The sequence below is a fragment of the Fistularia commersonii genome, chromosome 17 (assembly GCF_037954325.1).
Source record: "Fistularia commersonii isolate RoL2024-O1a breed Wild chromosome 17, RoL_Fcom_v1.0, whole genome shotgun sequence".
Classification (NCBI taxonomy): Eukaryota; Metazoa; Chordata; class Actinopteri; order Syngnathiformes; family Fistulariidae; genus Fistularia; species Fistularia commersonii.
Genome location: NC_141300.1, coordinates 17,360,864 through 17,379,448, shown reverse-complemented (window position 1 = coordinate 17,379,448; position 18,585 = coordinate 17,360,864). Strand labels below are relative to the sequence as shown.

The following is an 18,585-nucleotide window of genomic DNA, read 5'->3' as shown; positions in this document are numbered from 1 at the left end:
AAAACAAAAATAATCATCCGCTTTCTTTTACTCGTTAGTTGGACGGTTTCAGGACGGTGATGTTTTTGTTTCAAAATAAAAGCACGCATTAGCCTCTGGGTCAAAAGTCTAACGAGACGGAGATCCACTCCGGATTAGCTGGAACGACTCACGTTTACAAAGTCCAAGGCCGCAATTAGCAATTAAGGTCGATTAGCATCACCGTCGTTGCTATTCGGAAAAACAAAAGAATAAGAGATTCTGTAAAGAGGTTATTAGAGATGAAAGCATTTTATCCAAACCCGCCCCCAAACAGATTCAGATTCAAATTCCTCGCCTGACGTGCCCGAGTCGGCAGCAATGTTTCCAAGTGAAAAATCGAGTTCGCCGCTAACAGACACCGATCCATCCATGCATTATCTGTCGTGCTAATCCAGCGCTCGGGGTCGTGAGCCGGCCTGTGATTGGCCGAGAGGCGGGGTTCACCCCGGATCCGACATGGGCCCACAAATAGATCTGCACAACATCCAGGCATCTTCTCCAGGTGTGCGCAAATATAGCACGGACGCTAATCGCCATTGGAGCATCTGGTACGTTGACGTTGTTAGCAAAAGCTAAAAGAGGTCGAATTTACATCCCGGAATGTTCAAAATGTACATTTGTCGCTTTTCTATGCATTGTTTTGTCTTTTGGTTGTTTTTTTTTTTTTTTTTTTTTGCTACCTAACTGACAGCAAAATAAGAATTTCATTGTACAGGAAACAGGTTTCCAGGCTGTACATATAACAATCAAAACACATTCAACCTTGAATTTTGTTAGCTTAGCGGTGCCGGCTAGTTGAAGCCGGCGTGAAGGTGACCACGGCCTTTTCCTCCCGTCACAAAGAAACCCTCCTGCTCATGTAAGACCTGCTGAGTTCCGCTTCCGTGACGACACATGAGGAGGGTTTAGCAGAAACGACGCGCGCGTTGAAAGTAAACCGTTAAATGCTATCAAGCCGCGGCGTAGCCAGGAGTGCTTATATCCCGCTAAATCCAAAATGGTGTCTGTTTGGCAGCGTTCCGTTTCGCACCCGGAGCGAAAACCACCGCGAGGAAGAGGCTGCCGAACTCAAGCTGGAGCAGGTGTGCTTCCTCGCGCCGGTCTCGTCCGCATAGGACATGGCAGTATGACAACATTCTGTCTAACATCCTCCCTGACACGGGACTCTGGAGCTCCCCCATAATTAACCCTGGCCGGGATCCAGCCCAGGTAGCTCAGGAGAGGAGGCTCGGCTTCTGCCAGACACGCTGGCAGACGCCATCCATCCCCCCCGCCCTGCCGAAAAGCTGGAGATGATCCTGCGCGAGAGACTCTTTGACACTCGGCGCGGCGTCCGCGGAGGACGGCGAGGAGCTCCCGGCCAACGGAGCCATCTGTGGAACCCATTATTAGATCACCGCTAAAGACTTAAGTGAGGAGCCTCCGCGATAAGATCTGGACCTTAAACGCCCGGCAGAAGGGCGACGGCTCCGAGGCCTCTCGCACTTTTGTTTTTACCCCATAAACTCGGAAAAAAAGCGTCCGCGGCGGCCGGAGGGGAGAATTCCGCCGCCCGGCGGCGGCGCGGACGGGAAACGGCGTTGTTTTTCAGAAGCGACCAGGTAACTTGGCGCGGACAAACGTCCCGGATCGAGCTGCCAAGAACTCCTGGCTCGGGCTCAGGTGCTACAAATACCTCTTCAACCGCAACCGCTCTGAAAGCTCTTCGCTGTCAGGAGGCGCCGGCGTTCCCCCGCTTTACGATATGATCGGCCCGATATCGGAATCTGGCGCGGTTCGGGGAAACGCCGAGCGGGAATACAGCAACGCGGATGAAAGCGGAAAAAAAAATGAAAGCAGTCGGGACGTGAAATAAACGTCTCACCGACTCACTTCCTGTCCTCCTCACCGTCCATAAAGCTCCTCCTCTAGAACCTCCGACCTCAGCATCCTTCGACCCAGATCTCCTCGGTCCAAGTCCAAACCATCTCAGTTTGTCTTCATCCCCAGACCATCTAACATGGGTCCCTCCTGGTCCGACCCTGCCGTCCTCACTCGCAACAGGAACCCCCACATCTTCAGCCTCTCCGACCTTCTTGTCGATACACTTTTCTCCACCCGTTCCGTCCTGCTTCTTCACCTCTTCTCCGCCCTCCCTGCTGCTCTGCACCTTCTCCATCTCCACTCTGGTCCCTCTCATTGACCCACCTGTGTCCCGCCTCGTTGGGACGAATCTTCATTCCTCATGTATGTGAAGACTTCAGCGGAATTGAAACCGGATTGTAATAAACCGCCGCCATTCCTGTTTGACAGTTGGATCAAACTGTTCGGTCCCGGCTAGCTCGCGCTGCGGTGGCTCGTCGACGGCCGTCACGTTCAGCCGTTTCAATTCAAATAAAACATCGAGCATCTCTTCCGAAAGCCCGCGAGGATTCCGGGACGCCGATCGGCTTTCGCTCTGAGCTCTCGGTTCGTGAATCAAACCGCTTCCCGACAAACGTCTCGTGCAGATCAGGGTTCGACTCTTGGTCTGGATTTGGACCGGGGACGCTAGCGGTAGCAGCTAGCTCTCGGCAAAACGTTACCAACTACTCGAACGCGTCCACCCAACGCCTGAATCACACCTCGGACGATCATCTGACCGTGGGTCTCTGAAAGGTGCTGCACACACACACACACACACACACACACACACACACACACACACACGATGGCGGTCGAAGGAAAAAGAAACGGTACCTCTTACCGATCCCTGTTTGGGATCAAAAAAAGTAGCATCTCCTGATGTGTTTGGATGTTCTCGTGGTTCTCCATGGTCGCTCTCGTCCGAGAGGCTCCTTCAGTTCTGAGGTTCTGAAGACGCCTCTCGGACGAAGGGTGGAACATCATCGAGTGAGAAAGAAATTCAAGCCCAGTTGCCAAGATGAGAAGATTTTGATGAGAATTTCAGAACGTATTATCTTAAAATGGATTTGTGTTCGTTTGGAGAGGAAGGGAAAATATACTGCTCCAAAAAATAAAGGGAACACTTGAACAACACAATGTAACTCCAAGTCCATCCCACTTCTGTGAAATCATAGTGTCCACTCAGGAGGCAAAACAGATTCATTTTGACTTGTTTTAAGGACATTACATCAAAGTTGGATCAGCCTGGAGTTTGTTTTTACACTTTCATTTGGAGTGTGATTCCTAATCCAGACCTCCATGGGTTGATACAATTGATTTCCATGGATCATTTTTGTGTGATTTTGTTGTCAGCACATTCAACTGTGTAAAGAGCAAAGTATTTCATAAGAATATTTCATTCATTTAGATCTAGGATGTGTTTTTTAAGTGTTCCCTTTATTTTTTTGAGCAGTGTATTTATTCATCCATTCATTCCTTATCTAACCCGCTCTCAGGGTCGCGGCGGCTGCTGGAGCCAATCCCAGCCGCCATTGGTCGGGAGGCGGACAAACATACGATCGTTCGCTCATTCACACGTCTGGACAATTTAGGGTCTCAAATGAACCTCCCGCATGTTTTGGGGGTCGTGGGAGGGAACCGGAGAACCTGGAGGAAGACTCCAAACAGCACGTCGAAACTGGACCGGCGTCCGTCCTGCAGGTGAGGAAGAAGCGCTAACCTCCGCGCCGCCGCGCTAAAGAGGAAATAGCGTTGAAATCAAACAAGCTCCGATGACGTCTCTTGATTTGAAAGGCCGGCTTCTCGCATTTACCCGGCGATATCTGGAAACACGACACCCGCGGCCCGACCTCGAAGCCCGACCCCGCGGAGGGAGGAGGGCCAATCCGATCCGTTTGAATTCCTGTTGTTTTTCAATTAAACACAGCCAGCTGTGCCGCATTTTAATGAAAAGACAAAAACGGGCCGCTGTTAAAGGGTCAAAACCACGACACCCGGGAAACGTACGAATCACCCGGCGCTCCGCGAATCAGCTGGGCACAAAATACCCTTCTGTTCCCACTGTCACCTCCTGGTACCTTCACGCTTTATGGATCTATCAGAGCGGGGGGAGGCAGGGGGAGTTAGCGCAGAGCCAGAAACCCAGGGCTGAAGCCGAGGAGCCTGGATAAATTAGCCAAACCACTTAGGTGATTTCAACTAAAATTAGCCGTGCTGCCTGTGGGCTCCATCAATTCTGAACTTGCTCAAACTCTGACAAGCGTGGGGGGGCGAGGAGGGGGGAAGGCGGGGGGACTTTTCCCCCTCGGCGGCCCAGCTATCTCCGAGCCCCGTCTGTCCGCCTCGCTACCTCCCCTCCTTTCGCCGTACCCTCTGTTTTACCTCCAACCGAGAGCCCCCTTTTTGCGCGTTCAGCGCTAACGCGTCGCTCCCTCCAGGATGATTCGCCTGAAACCGGCGGCGGCAAAGACTAGCAAATAGCTAGCGTCCTCGTTTAGCATAAACACCTCCATACGACACCACACGATGCAATATTTTGCATGTAAATCTGTTTGAGACCTGTGTTTTTTGTTTTTCCAAGAATGGCGGCGCGCTTATATAGACACGCAGGATAAATACTTCCTCTATAAACGACATATGTGCAACATTATCTGCACCTGGTTCCTCCTGGCAATGAGCCCCCACTTCCTCCTCCTCCCCCTGCTGGCTAAGATCGCCAGCGTATCCGACCTGACAGGTGGCCAGACCCCGCATCTGAAAAGCGCCGCGTGGAATCGGCCATTTAAAACAACGACAAGAAAAAGACTGAAATAAATCCTTATCGTTATTACCTGAGTTGGTAACACATTCTTGGTTCTCTTTTCTTTGGCGGGCGTAATTAATTTCCCCTGCCATTTCCTGCAGGGTGAGCGGCACTCTTTGCCGCTAATCAGACTGCAACTCATCAGCACCCAGACGGCGGGGAAACACACACACACACACACACACACACACACACACACACATCAAGCCGGAATGACAATATTGAAGATGATACCGCCGCCGCCGCCGGTCAGTCAGACGTGAAAATGTGCAAAAAGAGACAAACGAGGGAGACGAACAGCTGGTGAAGAGGACGTCCCTGCGATAGTAGGGTTGACGGTTCGATTCCCGGCTCCTCGCATCCGCACGCCAAAGTTAGCGTCTTGCATCGGCGTGTGAGCGCGTGAATGGGCGTAAAGCGCTGTGAAGCCATTCGGCGTTCACCCTTTTACACACCGATGCAACAGAGGTGGCGCCAACCAGGAAGCATCTCCAGAGTTTGGTCCAAGGACGCTTGCGGACAGGAGGAGCCGGGAATCCGACCACCGATGAGGAGGGGAAAAGCACGCCGCTGACCGGCATGTGTCATACAAACTTTTAGCAAAGACAACGCCGTCCCCGGGTGGCGAGCATCTGATTTCAAAAAGTCGACTGAATTCTAAAATCGCCCCCTTCCGAGAGAGATTACCCCCCCTCCCCTCCCCTCCCCCTCCCCTCCCCGACACCGGCAGACGAGCGTCTAATTTGTCCAATTAATGGGAACGGCGTTCCAATTAAAACGTCAAATCCAAACGAATTTAATTAGAGATAAAAACCGTCTGTGACGGCGGCTGAAATGAAACACGCCGCTCGTTTTGAAGTCCTCCCAAATTCATTTGGGTTTGGCTCTTCCAGCGGTGACGAGACACCTCCAGCTTTTCACGTTAAAAACTCCCCTAATTGCCTTAAAAGGCAATTAGGACTTCCTTTAACCGACGGCAGGTAAACGGCCTTACAGGCGCTTTCGAAGAACTAGCGTTCATCCGCTAGCACGCCGACGCGCTAGGAGAGGCGCCGACGAGGCTATCGGGAGCTAATCGGGGTTCATGGTCTTGCTTAAGGACACGGGAGGAGCCGGGGATCGAACCCCCCCTTCGGGACGGCGCTTCCACCGGCAGAGACCCGCCGAACCGCGTGCCCAAGTGTCCTCGTGCACGTCGCTCACGATGACATGGTTAGCGCCTCGCGTGAATGTATGGGCGCTAAAGAAAGATACTGTCACTTTGGTTTTCTATTTTCACCCTTACTGTCTTTTTTTTCCCCCATTCTGTTGTCCATTCCTTTCCTCGTTGTTGTTGTTGTTGTCGTCTCTGCTGTCTATTTATCTGTGGATGTCATTTGCTTCTAATTGTGTATCTATATTTACATTCATATTTATTGACACTATAACTGTTACGCTGCCGAGACAATAGAATTCCCCATATGGGGATCAATACATTTTTATACCATATAAATACCAATAAAATATGATACCATATGTTACATGGTGTAATATCCTGCTCCAAAAAATAAAGGGAACACTTGCAACTCCAAGTCCATCACCCTTGTGTGAAATCAAAGAGTCCACTTGGGAAGCAACACAGATTCATTTGGACTTGTTTTAAGGACATGACATCAACCTCACGTGTTTTTCCACCTTCATTTGGAGTTTGAGTCCAAACCCAGACCTCCGTGGGTTCATACGTTAGATTTCCATCGATCATTTTTGTGTGCTTTGTCGTCGGAACATTCGAAAAAACAAAGACAAACGAAGGTGGAAAACAGGGGGTTTTCGTGTTTGTCGGTCGATGTAATGAGTTGTGGCTCTTCTGTGCCGAGACGGTGGCTACAAAAAAAAGGCTAGTGACTCGCTCGGGCTAGCGGAGATCAGGGCGGCAAACTGAGCATTCATTTTTTATAATTTATGAAAAAAAGTTAAAATTAAATGAATGAATTCATTCGTCTTTAATTATTGTTGGGCTGATGTTTGCACGGAGAAAAATGTTTTCACGTGGATTTTTATTCGTAAGAAATAAACGCAACTGATTTATCTTTTTGTATCATTATCTTGATGAGTTTTATGGGCAATAACTAATGGGCTTAGTTAGTTTTAGGTTCACTGTGTGCAATAAGGTCATTTCAATAAGCTTTCAATAAACATCTCCACCAGTCCCGGCCTTGCATGTTTTTTTTTTAAATTGCGTCCCCCCGTGTGTTTGACTTTAACACCCCTGATTTAAACGCTTGCAAACATACATAGTGTTTTCACACCTTGCGTTTCCAAAGCGGCGGCGCCGTTCAGCCATGTTTGCACGGCTGCCAAGCAAAGCGCCAGCCGACCGGCGGGAGAAACTCGGGGTTCAGCCGGGAATCGAACCTTTCACTTTGTGATAGTTGGAACGCTCCGGCTCCGGATCCGGATCCGGCCTCCACGGCGGCTCGCCGTGCAGAGCGCCGCTGCCGTAGCCAGCTCCTTCCTCCGCCATTATACAACTGCAAACATCTGCTTTATTTTCATTTATATTTCCGCCGACGCGGCGTGCCGCCTGGCAGACGGCGGCTTGAGGTTTTGACACGGCGAGACAGAAGACGTACCGAGGCCCGGACGGGGAAAGGAACCCCGACACGCTACGCCGTCGGACCGCTTATTTGTAAGTTATTTGCAAGTTCAGACAATTCAGTTTGCCGCCGCCGACCTTCACTTTCCGACGAGAGGCGGATCCTGACAAAGATCTCTTCTGGGAGCGTCTCTTCTGGCGGAGGACGCTTTCTCTGGGAGTACGCGAATATCGCAGCTCCGGCGAGGAGCATTTTTGTTTTTGGGTTGACAAGTCGCTCGCTGGAAGCGCCTCGTCTCTTATATCAAATTCACCGCCGCAACCTTCGCCCTAGTTTTCCGGCGGCGGGGAAGGGGAGTTGGTGGGGGCACGGGCCGAACAGCAGGAGGGAAGACAGAGAAAGTGAGAAGTTCTAAGGAGGTTTCCAAGGACACCTCCAACTTCTCAATAGAAGCGCCCGATCCAAAGGTAAGATGTTTCGAGGATCGGAATCCACCTCCTCGCTTCTCATCCTCGCGTTTGACGCCGAATCTGAACGGGTCAACGGACGCGGGCGCCGCGGTTTCCGGTTCTGGTTCATCAGATGTGGAGGGAGTTTCCTTTGTGCGTGCGATCGGCCAGATCGGAAGCGCGGCCAGTTTACGACGCAAAGCCCCAGACGAATCACTCGTTATCAGAGCAGATGCTGCATTTAAGGTACAAAGGAAATCTCTGGACTGCAAATATTAGCATTGCAGCGCTTTGTCAGACTGCCCGCAGGCATCATCAGACGGCTATTCTTTTTTTTTTTTTTACTTTTTATTGGTAAATCCTCAACTTTTATTTGAAAGCGAAACAAATGACAGACGTTGCGGCCCCTTGGCGGGCCACCATGCGGGCAGGGAAGCAAAGCCAGGCAGGCCGACTGACGAATGCCCGGCCAAGGCGAAGCTGGAGGGAAGTAAAAAGACGCTCTTCCCTCAAACGCGCCCGTCGGCTTTCAAAGGAGCAGCCATTAGTGGGAGCTCATCAAGCGGGAGCAAAGGGGCCCCGGCGACCCCCCCCCCCCCCTCGCTCCGACCCCCGGCGGAGCGGCGGGGGCCTCAATGCCTCAGCGGGGGGAAGGGGGGGCTGCGGAGACCAGCCCCGGGCCCAGTGGTGTTTCCGAGCGGACTCGAGCCGAGCGCTCAATTCCCACCCCAACTGTCACTGCTGGCACTCTCCGCGGCCCCTCCGAGCGCATAATCTGCGCCGGTACGGCTGTTAACCCCCTCCCCGACACAATTTCCACCTTGAAACACTGTGTGTTCGGCGCACGCCGGAGAAAACTTGGTGGCGTTAATCCGAGTGAACGCGACGGGGCGCGGGGCGGCTCTTCGCGCCGCCGCCCTCCTCGCGGCCGTCTCTGGATGACAGAGCGATAACAACGCGCGGGTCCAGGTGAGCGGAAAACGGCGGCCCGCTTGATGCTCAGCCGGCCGCTATAATTGGCTAAAACAAAGTAATTTGAGGCGGTATGGGGGGGCGCGGAGGGGGTAAATGACGGGACAGAAGGTCACCGCTTCCCTTTTACTCCGCGGCGTGCCATCCGCCGACGCTCCCAGCATGCGCGGGGGCTAATACCGAGATCTATTATACACCAGCTCACCGCCATCTGCTCGCGCGCGGGGAAGCGGCGCCGCGCACCTTGTTCCTCAATGAAAAAAATGAAAAAACAAAAACAAAAAAAATAAAAACTTGCGCCGCCTGTCAGCCGCTGCAGCGGCGCTCTTTGATTCAGGCGGATCATAAAGCGCTCCCTTCCTATTGATAACACGCTGAACAGCATAAAAACAGCCTTTTATACTAGCATAGACATATATATATATATATATATATTTGTTCATTTTTCCAAACAGAGCAACAACTGAGTCACACAGAAGCAGCGAAGGATTACTAATCCTATGGATTATTCCCGCTCCTGCACCAATTACATCAATTCCATTGTCTGCGTCTGTATATGAAAGAGTGAACGGCTGTACGTCTTTATGAAATGTGAAGGAGTGTATCAGCGTCCGTACGCCTTTATATGGTGCCGGAACGAGAGGGCAAATGTTGTATGTCTGTAAATACGACCGGCGACGGGTTCAGGATGAACGCCGCCTCCCGTCCAATGACAACGGCGTGCAAAATACGCCGTTTAGAGAATGAATGAATGGATGATCGTTTGGGATGGTTAGATTCAGGATGACCCCACCGGGACGGACGGCGCCGTCACAGGTGTGGATGGAAGAGGTCAGCACACCCGCGGCGAACAATTGACCCCGACGGGTCGAGGGCGAAGCCGAATTTTAGTAGAATGGCGGCACAGAGGGACCGGGAGGCGCCGCACCGACGCCGCCCTCCCTTCATCCCCCCGCGGGAGGACTCGGGCGTTATCTGCCTGAGCGGGGACTCCGCCATCTATCTCCGCTGTCCGCGCCGCTTCGCCGGCAATCACATCAGTTCGGGGTCATACATCAGCGCGGGGGATCCCCCGAATACTCCCGCTGCTCGGAAGGGAGGCGCCGGAAGTCGTAGCAGAGCCGCCCCGCTAAGGATACCGAGGAGTACAAGTGCAGTTCTCGGACGGAGCGCTGAGACGCTTTCTCTTTCATACTTCTTTTCTTCATGCCGAGTCGCAGGGGAGGTTCGGCCCGGAGCGAGACGAGCCGGTTTAAAGGCTCCCGGAGCGTCCGGCCCCACGGCCACGTCCAGCCTCCAGGCCGCCGCCAGCGCCAGAAAGTCCCTTTCTTGTTTTGCAGCGGCGGCTTGTTGACCAGAGGCCGGGGGGAAAGATTTGTTGCCTCTGATACGTTTTTCTAAATCTATTATTTAAGCCATCAGGCCAAAGAGTGGAGGTGGAGGTGGAGGTGGAGGTGGAGGTGGAGGTGGTGCGGGTGCGAGGCTCCGTCCACACCTGGTTTTTTTTGCGCAGCGGTTCCCGACATGCACGGGAGTTTGAGAGGCACTTTGTCCAATTAGAAGTGCAAGCGTGAATTTTTCCACCTGCCCCCCTGACAGAGATGGAGTGGCTCTCCGAAGAGGACGCCGTGGCGCCGAGCCGGCGGAGAGACAGTGCCCGTGTACACACACACACACACACACACACACACACACTTACACACATACATACATAAATACATACACTGCAAATGGAGCAGAAATTAATGAGCATCACAGGACACACTTGTTTAACACATTCAAACTGACACTCCATCACGTCGTCCATGATGTATATTTGCGCCGCGGGACGCCGTCGGCGCTCTCGGCTCACGCCGCCGGGACCTGACTACGCCTTGGATTTGAACATCTAGCCGTCCCGCTAGATTGCAACAATAACACGCTAACAGCCCCGCTAACAAGCGAGATCCCGCCATCTTGGGGGATGCGCCGCCGCGGATGACAACCCGAGGCCTTCGTCTCGCCGCTCCTGCCGGTCTACTTCTGTCTGTCATGTAAAAACAGACAACAAAATGTTATTTTCTTTGAAAAAAAGCCCCGGCGTGACATCAATTACTGCCTCTTTAAGGAGTGCGTTCGTGAAAATGAAGCTGCAGAGTGTTGATGGATCAGACAGCGAGCGAGCGAGCGAGCGCGCCCTGTCGCTCAATCACCGTCAGTCGACTGGCGCCGCAGGCTCCGCCTCCAAACGCCCGCCATCTGCGCAGAGCGCGCCGACGAATTAGCCAGTTAGCGTGATTTGTTGTTGATGCTAAACGAATGAATGTAATCCAACCTAAACAGCTGGATTACATTCGTCCACACACACCGACGGCAGAACAGCTGCCGTGCACGGCTGGCTAGCAAGGCCGTCCAGGATAGGACGTATTTTCAAAATAAAATGTGATGAGGTTATCGATCAGGGGTGAAACGAAACGCTACTTCACACACACACACACACACACACACACACATACGCACACACAAAAACACACACGCTTCTGGTGGGTGCATTCACTCATCGACCTTTCAAATTGGTCAACAGGGAATGTGAAAACGGTCCATTTTCTTTCTAAATAAAAAGCAAACTATATTCATTTTCAAAATAAAAGGAAACTATATTCATTTTCAAAATAAAATGTGGCCAACCAGGAGCAGGGAATCTAACCGACAATTTTTCCAACACCGGCTCCCCGAAAGAGCCGCACCTCGACTCTGGACCCCCAAGTTGGTTAGCGCTTTGCATTAGCGATGAACGAGTGTGTGTGTGTGTGTGTGTGTGTGTGAATGGGTGAATGTAACCTAAGGTGCTCTGGTTGGAGATTCGATTCCCCCTCAGTGTGACCGGGTGTGTTTGATTCAAAGCGCCGATGGAAACGACCGAACCTGGAAATTCGCACGTCTCGGCCACGACCGCCTTTTAAAACCCTTAAATATTGCCAACCACACACACACACACACACACACACACACATTTTGGCTTTGCCCTAAACTAAGTTTATTTTGGAAGGAGGTTTTTGACGCTCCACAAAGCCCTACAGCTGCATTATTAGGAGCAACCCCTGTGGGAATAGACAGAAAGGATGAAAAATACCTCCTAAACATATTGTTCACAGCTGCATTAAAAGCCAGAAGTATCGGCCGGTTCAAACCGGACCCGCTACGGATCCGAAGAGGATGGGACATTTTCCAGATGGACTCTAATTTTACCTCCTATTTTTACCAAACTGTCATGTCTTTACTAATACAATAAAAAGAGTTTTGAACCGGCAACAGACGTAAACAACGGACGGTTTTGTTTTTTTTTCCTCCACCCCTGATATTTCTGTTAATATTTTATGTCATGACACAATGTCATCTTATCATATGCGTACGTACTCCATGTACGTGTAATATAGACCAAAACTAAATAAAAACAAAATAAAAAACGCCGTCCATTTCCGAGCGTCAACCGACGCCGGCGATTGTTTTAACTAACGCGACCCGACGGCTCCTCCGAAAGAAAGACGGGAGGGGGGGTAATAATTAGTTGGTTCTGGGTTCGAAAAAATAAAATAAAATAAAATTATGTCCAACCTCACCAGATTCTAATCAAAGGCTGAAAATAGTAGCTGATTGTAATCGGCACTCAGAAGTCACCAGGGGTGTTTGAAGAGCCCGTCAAGCCTGAGAGCCGAGCTAATTGGATTAAGTGGCGGCGGTACCTGGAGGGGACGGATCCGTATCTCTGCCTTTTTTATTTATGAGATTAAGCCGCGCTTGTTATTCCAATATAAGTAATCAAGCCGACAGAAATGACACTGATTTTCAAGTGTTTTATCTCCCCCCCCCCCTCGCAAAAGTTTTATTTATTCCAGGTGACGGATGGAACTTTGGGGAAAGTTTGCGCGACGGCGGCGCCGGAGTCGTACCTGCGCTTCTGACATAGGAATTGGAGTGGATTTGTGAAAACAATGGATCTGGAATCTGGGGGCCTCGAATCACCGCCGCGCACGTCCATTTTCAAATTACTCCGGCGGCGGCGCGGTGGCGCTCCAGTTAGCTCCCGCAGAATGTATGTTTTAGAAATAGATTGGTTGAGAGGTTCTGGAGGTGCTCTGTTTGAATAGTTTAAATGATAAAAGGCTAGCACTTTCTAGCGCGCACACTTCTTCCTCTGCCTGCTGCATGAGCGTGTGTGTGTGTGTGTGTGTGTGTGTGTGAAGGGACTGGCCCTGGATGTGACACCAGAACCTCCTCGGAGTGCTCCGAGCCCCCCAAGTTCCTCGGCGGGGCCTCAGCGGAGGGTCCCCGCTTTCATATGGCAGCGGCCCCAGAGCGGCGGCGAGGTCGCGCTGTACCGCATTAAATTTAGACTCCTTCAACGCCCTCCAATAACGCATCTGGAGTGTTTCCGGTCAGCGCGGCTCAGACGCTCGTCTCTAACTTCTGTAAATGGGCCAGAGATCTGAGCTGCCGTTTGGCCGCCCGAGACCTCGCATCAAAATCCCGTGTCTGTCAGCGGCGGCGGCGGCAGCGGCGGCGGCGGCGACGGCGACGCCAGCCCCACTTAGGCCACTGGTGACTCCACAACTCCAAAATAAAATGTCCCACAAGGTTCCAAACTTATGCCGCTTGGACTAGTTTGACGCGTCTAAACTTTATTGATAAAGTTATCTATCTTGGCCGAAACACACACACACACACACACACACACACTTCTGATGGGCATATCCACGCATCGACCTTTCAAAGGGGAGAAGAGGAAATGTTGAAAATGGTTGTTTTTTTTTTCTAAATTAAATGTGAAATATATATTAAAATATGATAAGGTTATCTATCAAATGAAATGCTACATCACACACACACACACACACACACACAAACACACACACACTCACATAAACGAACTCCTGCTGGGTAAATCCACTCATCGACCTTTCAGATTGGAGAGCAGGGGATGGGAAACGTCAATTTTTTTCAAAATAAAATATAAACTATATACATTTTTGAAATAAAATATGATAAAGTTATCGATCAGGGGCGAAGCACTGCATCACACACACACCCACACACACACACAAACACACACGAGTTCAGAGAACAGGAAATGTGAAAGCCGTTGTTTTTTTCCAAATAAAATGTGAAACATAATATATTTTCAAAATAAAATGTGATAAGGTTATCTATCGGGGGCGGAACAAAATGCTGCCTCACACACACACACACACACACACACACACACACACACACACACATTCACTTCTGGTGAGTACGTCCACTCATCGACCTTTCAAATTGAAGAATAGGGAATGTGAAAATGATGAGTTTTTCAATAGAATGTGAACTATATACATTTTAAAAATAAAATATGATAGAGTTATTGATGGGGGGAGCACTGCATCGCACGCAAACACACACACACGCGCGCACACACACACAAAAACACACTTCAAAACACGAAAAGCTAAAACAGTCATTTTTTCCAAATAAAATGTGAATTATATACATTCTCAAAATAAAATGTAATAAAGTTATTGATCTGGAGCAACACGTGCATCACACACACACACACACACACACACACACATTTCTAATGGGTACATCCACGCATCAAAATCTCTGGTTAGAAAACAGGGAACGTGAAAAAGGTCCATTTTACTGAATAGAATATGAACTATAGAAATGTTCTGAATAAAATGTGATAAAGTTATTGATCAAGAGCGACGCGGTGCATCACACACACACACACACACACACACACACACACACACACTTCTGGTGGCCACATCCACTCATCTACCCTTCAAACCAGAGAACAAATGTGAAAACTGTCAGTTTTTCCAAATAAAATGTAAAATATAATATATTTTCAAAACAGAATGAGAGAAAGTGGGCAAACCAAAGCGCTGCCTCACACACACACACACACACACACACACACACACACACACACACACACACAATTCCGGTGGGCCCATCCACGCATCGACCCTTCGCATTGGAGAACAGGAGAAGCGAAGATTTCTCTGTTCCCGTATTGTTTTGTTTTTCCTCCCAGACGAAGGTTATGAAGTACTACTTCAGTTTGGTAGTACAACACGTGCACCGGGCGCCCGGGGCTGATATGAAGAAGATCATTACGGCGCCGGCGCTCTGATTGACAGGCGAGCGGCGCTCGGGGTGTCGGCCTTCTGCTGCTCTTACTTTCCCCTTCCTCCCCCCGCGGCCGCAGTCAAAGAACCGCACCAGCGCCGACCGGCGTTCGGCGCCGTCAAACCCTAATGATGGCGGAGCGACTCCATCTGAGAAAACACGGAAAGCGAAGAAAAAGAAAAGTCGGACGAATATTGAAATACGCACGCACGTCGGCGAAGGATTCGTTTTTTTATATTTTTGAAATCCGATCTCGGCACTCGAACCACGCGGTCATTTCCTCCGCTGGGGGTCACGGAAGGGGGCGGAGCCTGTCGGACGTCAATCATTCCGTCAAAGAACCCGCCGACTGGAACGTGGGAGAAGACGACGATGGGCGGCCGATCAGATTTCAGGGGTCGGCAGCGGCGCCCTGGTGGCCGATAGGGTGATTCGGTCGCCGCCGATGAACTTTCTTTAGCGGTTTCCGCGAAAAGCTAACTGGGTCTGGCGTCTGGTGTCCTTCCGCCGCAAAAAATAGGCCCCATTGATCAAACGGCACGCTATGAGCTGCTGCCATAGATCTTTGAGGGCCGCATTAGGAAAAACAATCGGCAAGCCGCCCGGGAACCGGCACGCCGGGGATTAGCTTAGCCTCTAAGCTAATTAGCAAGGCTGCTAAAACAAAAGCACAAAAATAACCGTTTTGAACTCCCCCTAATGACCTCCGGCCAGCAGAAGGTCAAGGGTGACATCATCAATTACCGATATTCCTTGATATGATGCATGATAGGACGGGAACTTTTCTTTTTCTTCCCAGAAAACGAGCTTTCAGCAAGGAGACGTGGGATTCATTCATTTTCCGCAACGCTTAGCTTAGCTTAGCGGGAGGCGGGGTTTCACGGGCCAACGTGGACACATCCTCCTTAGGCGAGCACGGCCACGCTCAAACACACTCTGAACTCTGTTTCATTTTTTTCTGCTGTTTTAAAGAGCGGCGGTGCCAGAGTCCAAATCACGAGCAGATGTCACCCTGAACACACACACACACACACACACACACACACACACATTGCACTCGTTGGGTGTGTGCGTCCAGCGCGGGATCCCTCGTCTAATGGAAAATAAATAGATCCCGATGTGAACCGGCGGAACAGCTGATGCTGCAAACGCCGTCCTTCCGGAAGAAGTCCCGGCTTTTAGAAGACGCCACATGACCGCGCTCCCCATGTTATGTCAACAACAACAACAGGAAAACATGGCCGCCGCCGCGGCGCCCCAGGGCTCTTACTTACATCTGGTAAAAAATGTTTGGGATTTTTTGGATCGCTGAGTGCAACGTCAGAGGCCGGCGTGTACAACACACACACACACACACACGCGTGTGTGTGAAGGTACATTTCAATACAACAAGCGGAGACACACACAGTCCTGCACGCGTAGAATTCCCAGAACTTTCCGCAACAACAACAACAACAACAACAACAACGGGGGGAAAAAGGGAAGCGACGGGGGAGGGAGGAGGGGGGGGGACGCTCCCGCAGGAGGACGGCGCCTTATGTAACCAACGCCATAATACTAATTATTATTATTATCATGACTCGGCGAGGTTGGATTTAAAATAATAATAACAATAATAATATTAGAGTTTCCAGCTGCAGAGGGCTGTCGGGCCCAACATGGCCGTCTCTCTTTTTAGCCGCTCAGCGTTACATAACAGACGGGAGGCCTTCTCTTTCCTGCCTCTCTCTCTCTCTCTTTGCTTCCCAGACACAATTTAATCCTGCGCATAAGAAAGAGAGAGAGAGAGAGAGAAAAAATAAAAAATATATAAAGGAAAAAAAAAACAGGGCGGGGTGAAAGTGGGTCAGCAGGTTAGGAGTGTCTCAAAGTCAGACTTGGAGAAAAGGGAGGAGGAGGAGGAGAAAATAAAAATATAAAAGGTCCTGGAGCCTCCCAACTACCTGCCTCTCTGCCCCGCGATTACATAACAGCCCAGACGGCTGCCAAACCAGTCACACACTCCGTGTGTGTGTGTGTGTGCGTGTGTGCGTGCATGAGTGTGTGTGTGTGATTAAACAACAGCGGTCACCGCGTTGAACTCCAGGGATCATCGGCGACGGTGATTTCAACCCCCCCCCCCTTCACACACACACACGCACACGCACACGCACACACACACCACCACGCCTCCTTGCCGTGCACGCGCACGCGCGCTCCCGCCCCTCTGTTTATTGCTAAACCTGTTACATAACCAGCTTACATTCCACATTCACCATATCACGCTCTAAATATACCCGTGCGCGGAGGGATCACCGGGTGCTCCGCGGCCACGTCTCTTCCGGTCGGATGTGCACGCGCACGCCAATGTGCGCAGCGACAGAGAAATAAATACATTTGGTGACATTTCTTTTTTGTTTTTTCTAAAAGTGTCCGCGGAGAAAAACGCAACGCCGTCTTTGAACTTGTGCGTGCGTGTGCGTGTGCGCGGAAGGCAGAGGGGAGGGGGGGGTGAGACGCCACGCACGGGACGCGTTCGCGTGAGACATGATGAATGCGTGAAAAAAAAAAAACAGGAAGGGGGTCGGGGGTGTGCGTGGAATTGCGGCGTGTCGGTTCCACGCTGCACCGGGACACGCCGTGCACGACGATTTTTTTTTTTTTTTTTAAACGCACGTTTACGCACGAGAGCCCGGTGCCAGTCCCGGTACCGGAAGACTGACAGTTCTGCAAAAAAAAACAAAAAAAACTTTGTAGAAGTGCTGGTGTCCGTGGACGCCGAGCGGACCGGATCCCAAGTTTCCCGGTGCTTCCACGCGTGACCGGATCGGTGATCCACGCCAATAACACACCGGTTCGCAGAAACACACGCACACTCGTGGGTGGGTTCACGCGTGGGGAGAAGAGGAAGGGAAGGGGGGGGGGCGGTTCCATTCATTTTTGAAGTTTATTATCCTTCCTTGTTTTTGTTTGAATCCGTTTTTCTAAATCATTTCAAATTTCCTCCAGCCCTCATCTTCTCCTCCACCACCTCCTCCTCCTCTTCTCCTTCTCCTTCTTCTTCTTCTCCCTCCCTTCCCTTCCCGACCCCACGGTTCTCCTACCTCTGTTGGTGCTGGAGCAGGTCTGCCGCCGCACCGGGGCCGGGTGCTCCGCTTTCCGGAGCGTCTCCAGGTTTACCGGGGTTTCCCTGGCCGGGGTAGCCGGCTCCGAGGCGCCGTTGCCCGGGTCGCTCGCCGGATCGGGGGGGGAGTCCATGTCGAGTGGGGAGGTGGAAACTACCGCTGGCGCTCGGAGGGGCGGCTGGGGTTTTTTTTTTTTTATTATTATTATTTTTTTTTGTTGTTTTTCTTTTTTGCGATCTGCGAGCTCCGACGCAGCGGAGCGGCCGCGGGAATTTGGACTCCAAGTGAGGAATGAGACGGAAGGCTGCAGCGGGTCCGGACGGCCGCGGGCGGCGCTAGAGAGCGGCCGGCCGTGCACGCCGGGGGAAGGGAGAGCTCGTCAATAACCGAGGAATGGATGCAGGCCTGGGATCCTCCGTGCACATCGACCCCCGCGCACTCGAACGGCGCCGTGGGTTTTTTTCTTTTTTGCTCTTTTTTTCGGAGGGGGGAGTTTTAATTCTTCGTTTCTCATGGGCGGAGCGCCGGGTTTCTTTTTTCCTTTTTTTTTTACCCGTCACTTGAACGCACCGCCGATGATGCACTTCCGCGGCTGCGAAGTACAATGACGCGCACACGCACAC

General features: G+C 51.2%; 1 protein-coding gene across 1 annotated transcript in view; it reads right to left on the bottom strand.

Annotated features, from left to right (window-relative positions):
* roraa (RAR-related orphan receptor A, paralog a) overlaps positions 1-18,307 on the bottom strand; it is a 180,045-nt gene extending 161,738 nt beyond the window's left edge. Inside the window, exon 1 of the mRNA XM_086163151.1 lies at positions 17,942-18,307. Coding sequence (XP_086019277.1) covers positions 17,942-18,095 — 154 coding nt within the window. The 5' untranslated portion in view covers positions 18,096-18,307. The remainder of the gene's footprint in view (positions 1-17,941) is intronic.
* Positions 18,308-18,585: the final 278 nt, after the last annotated feature.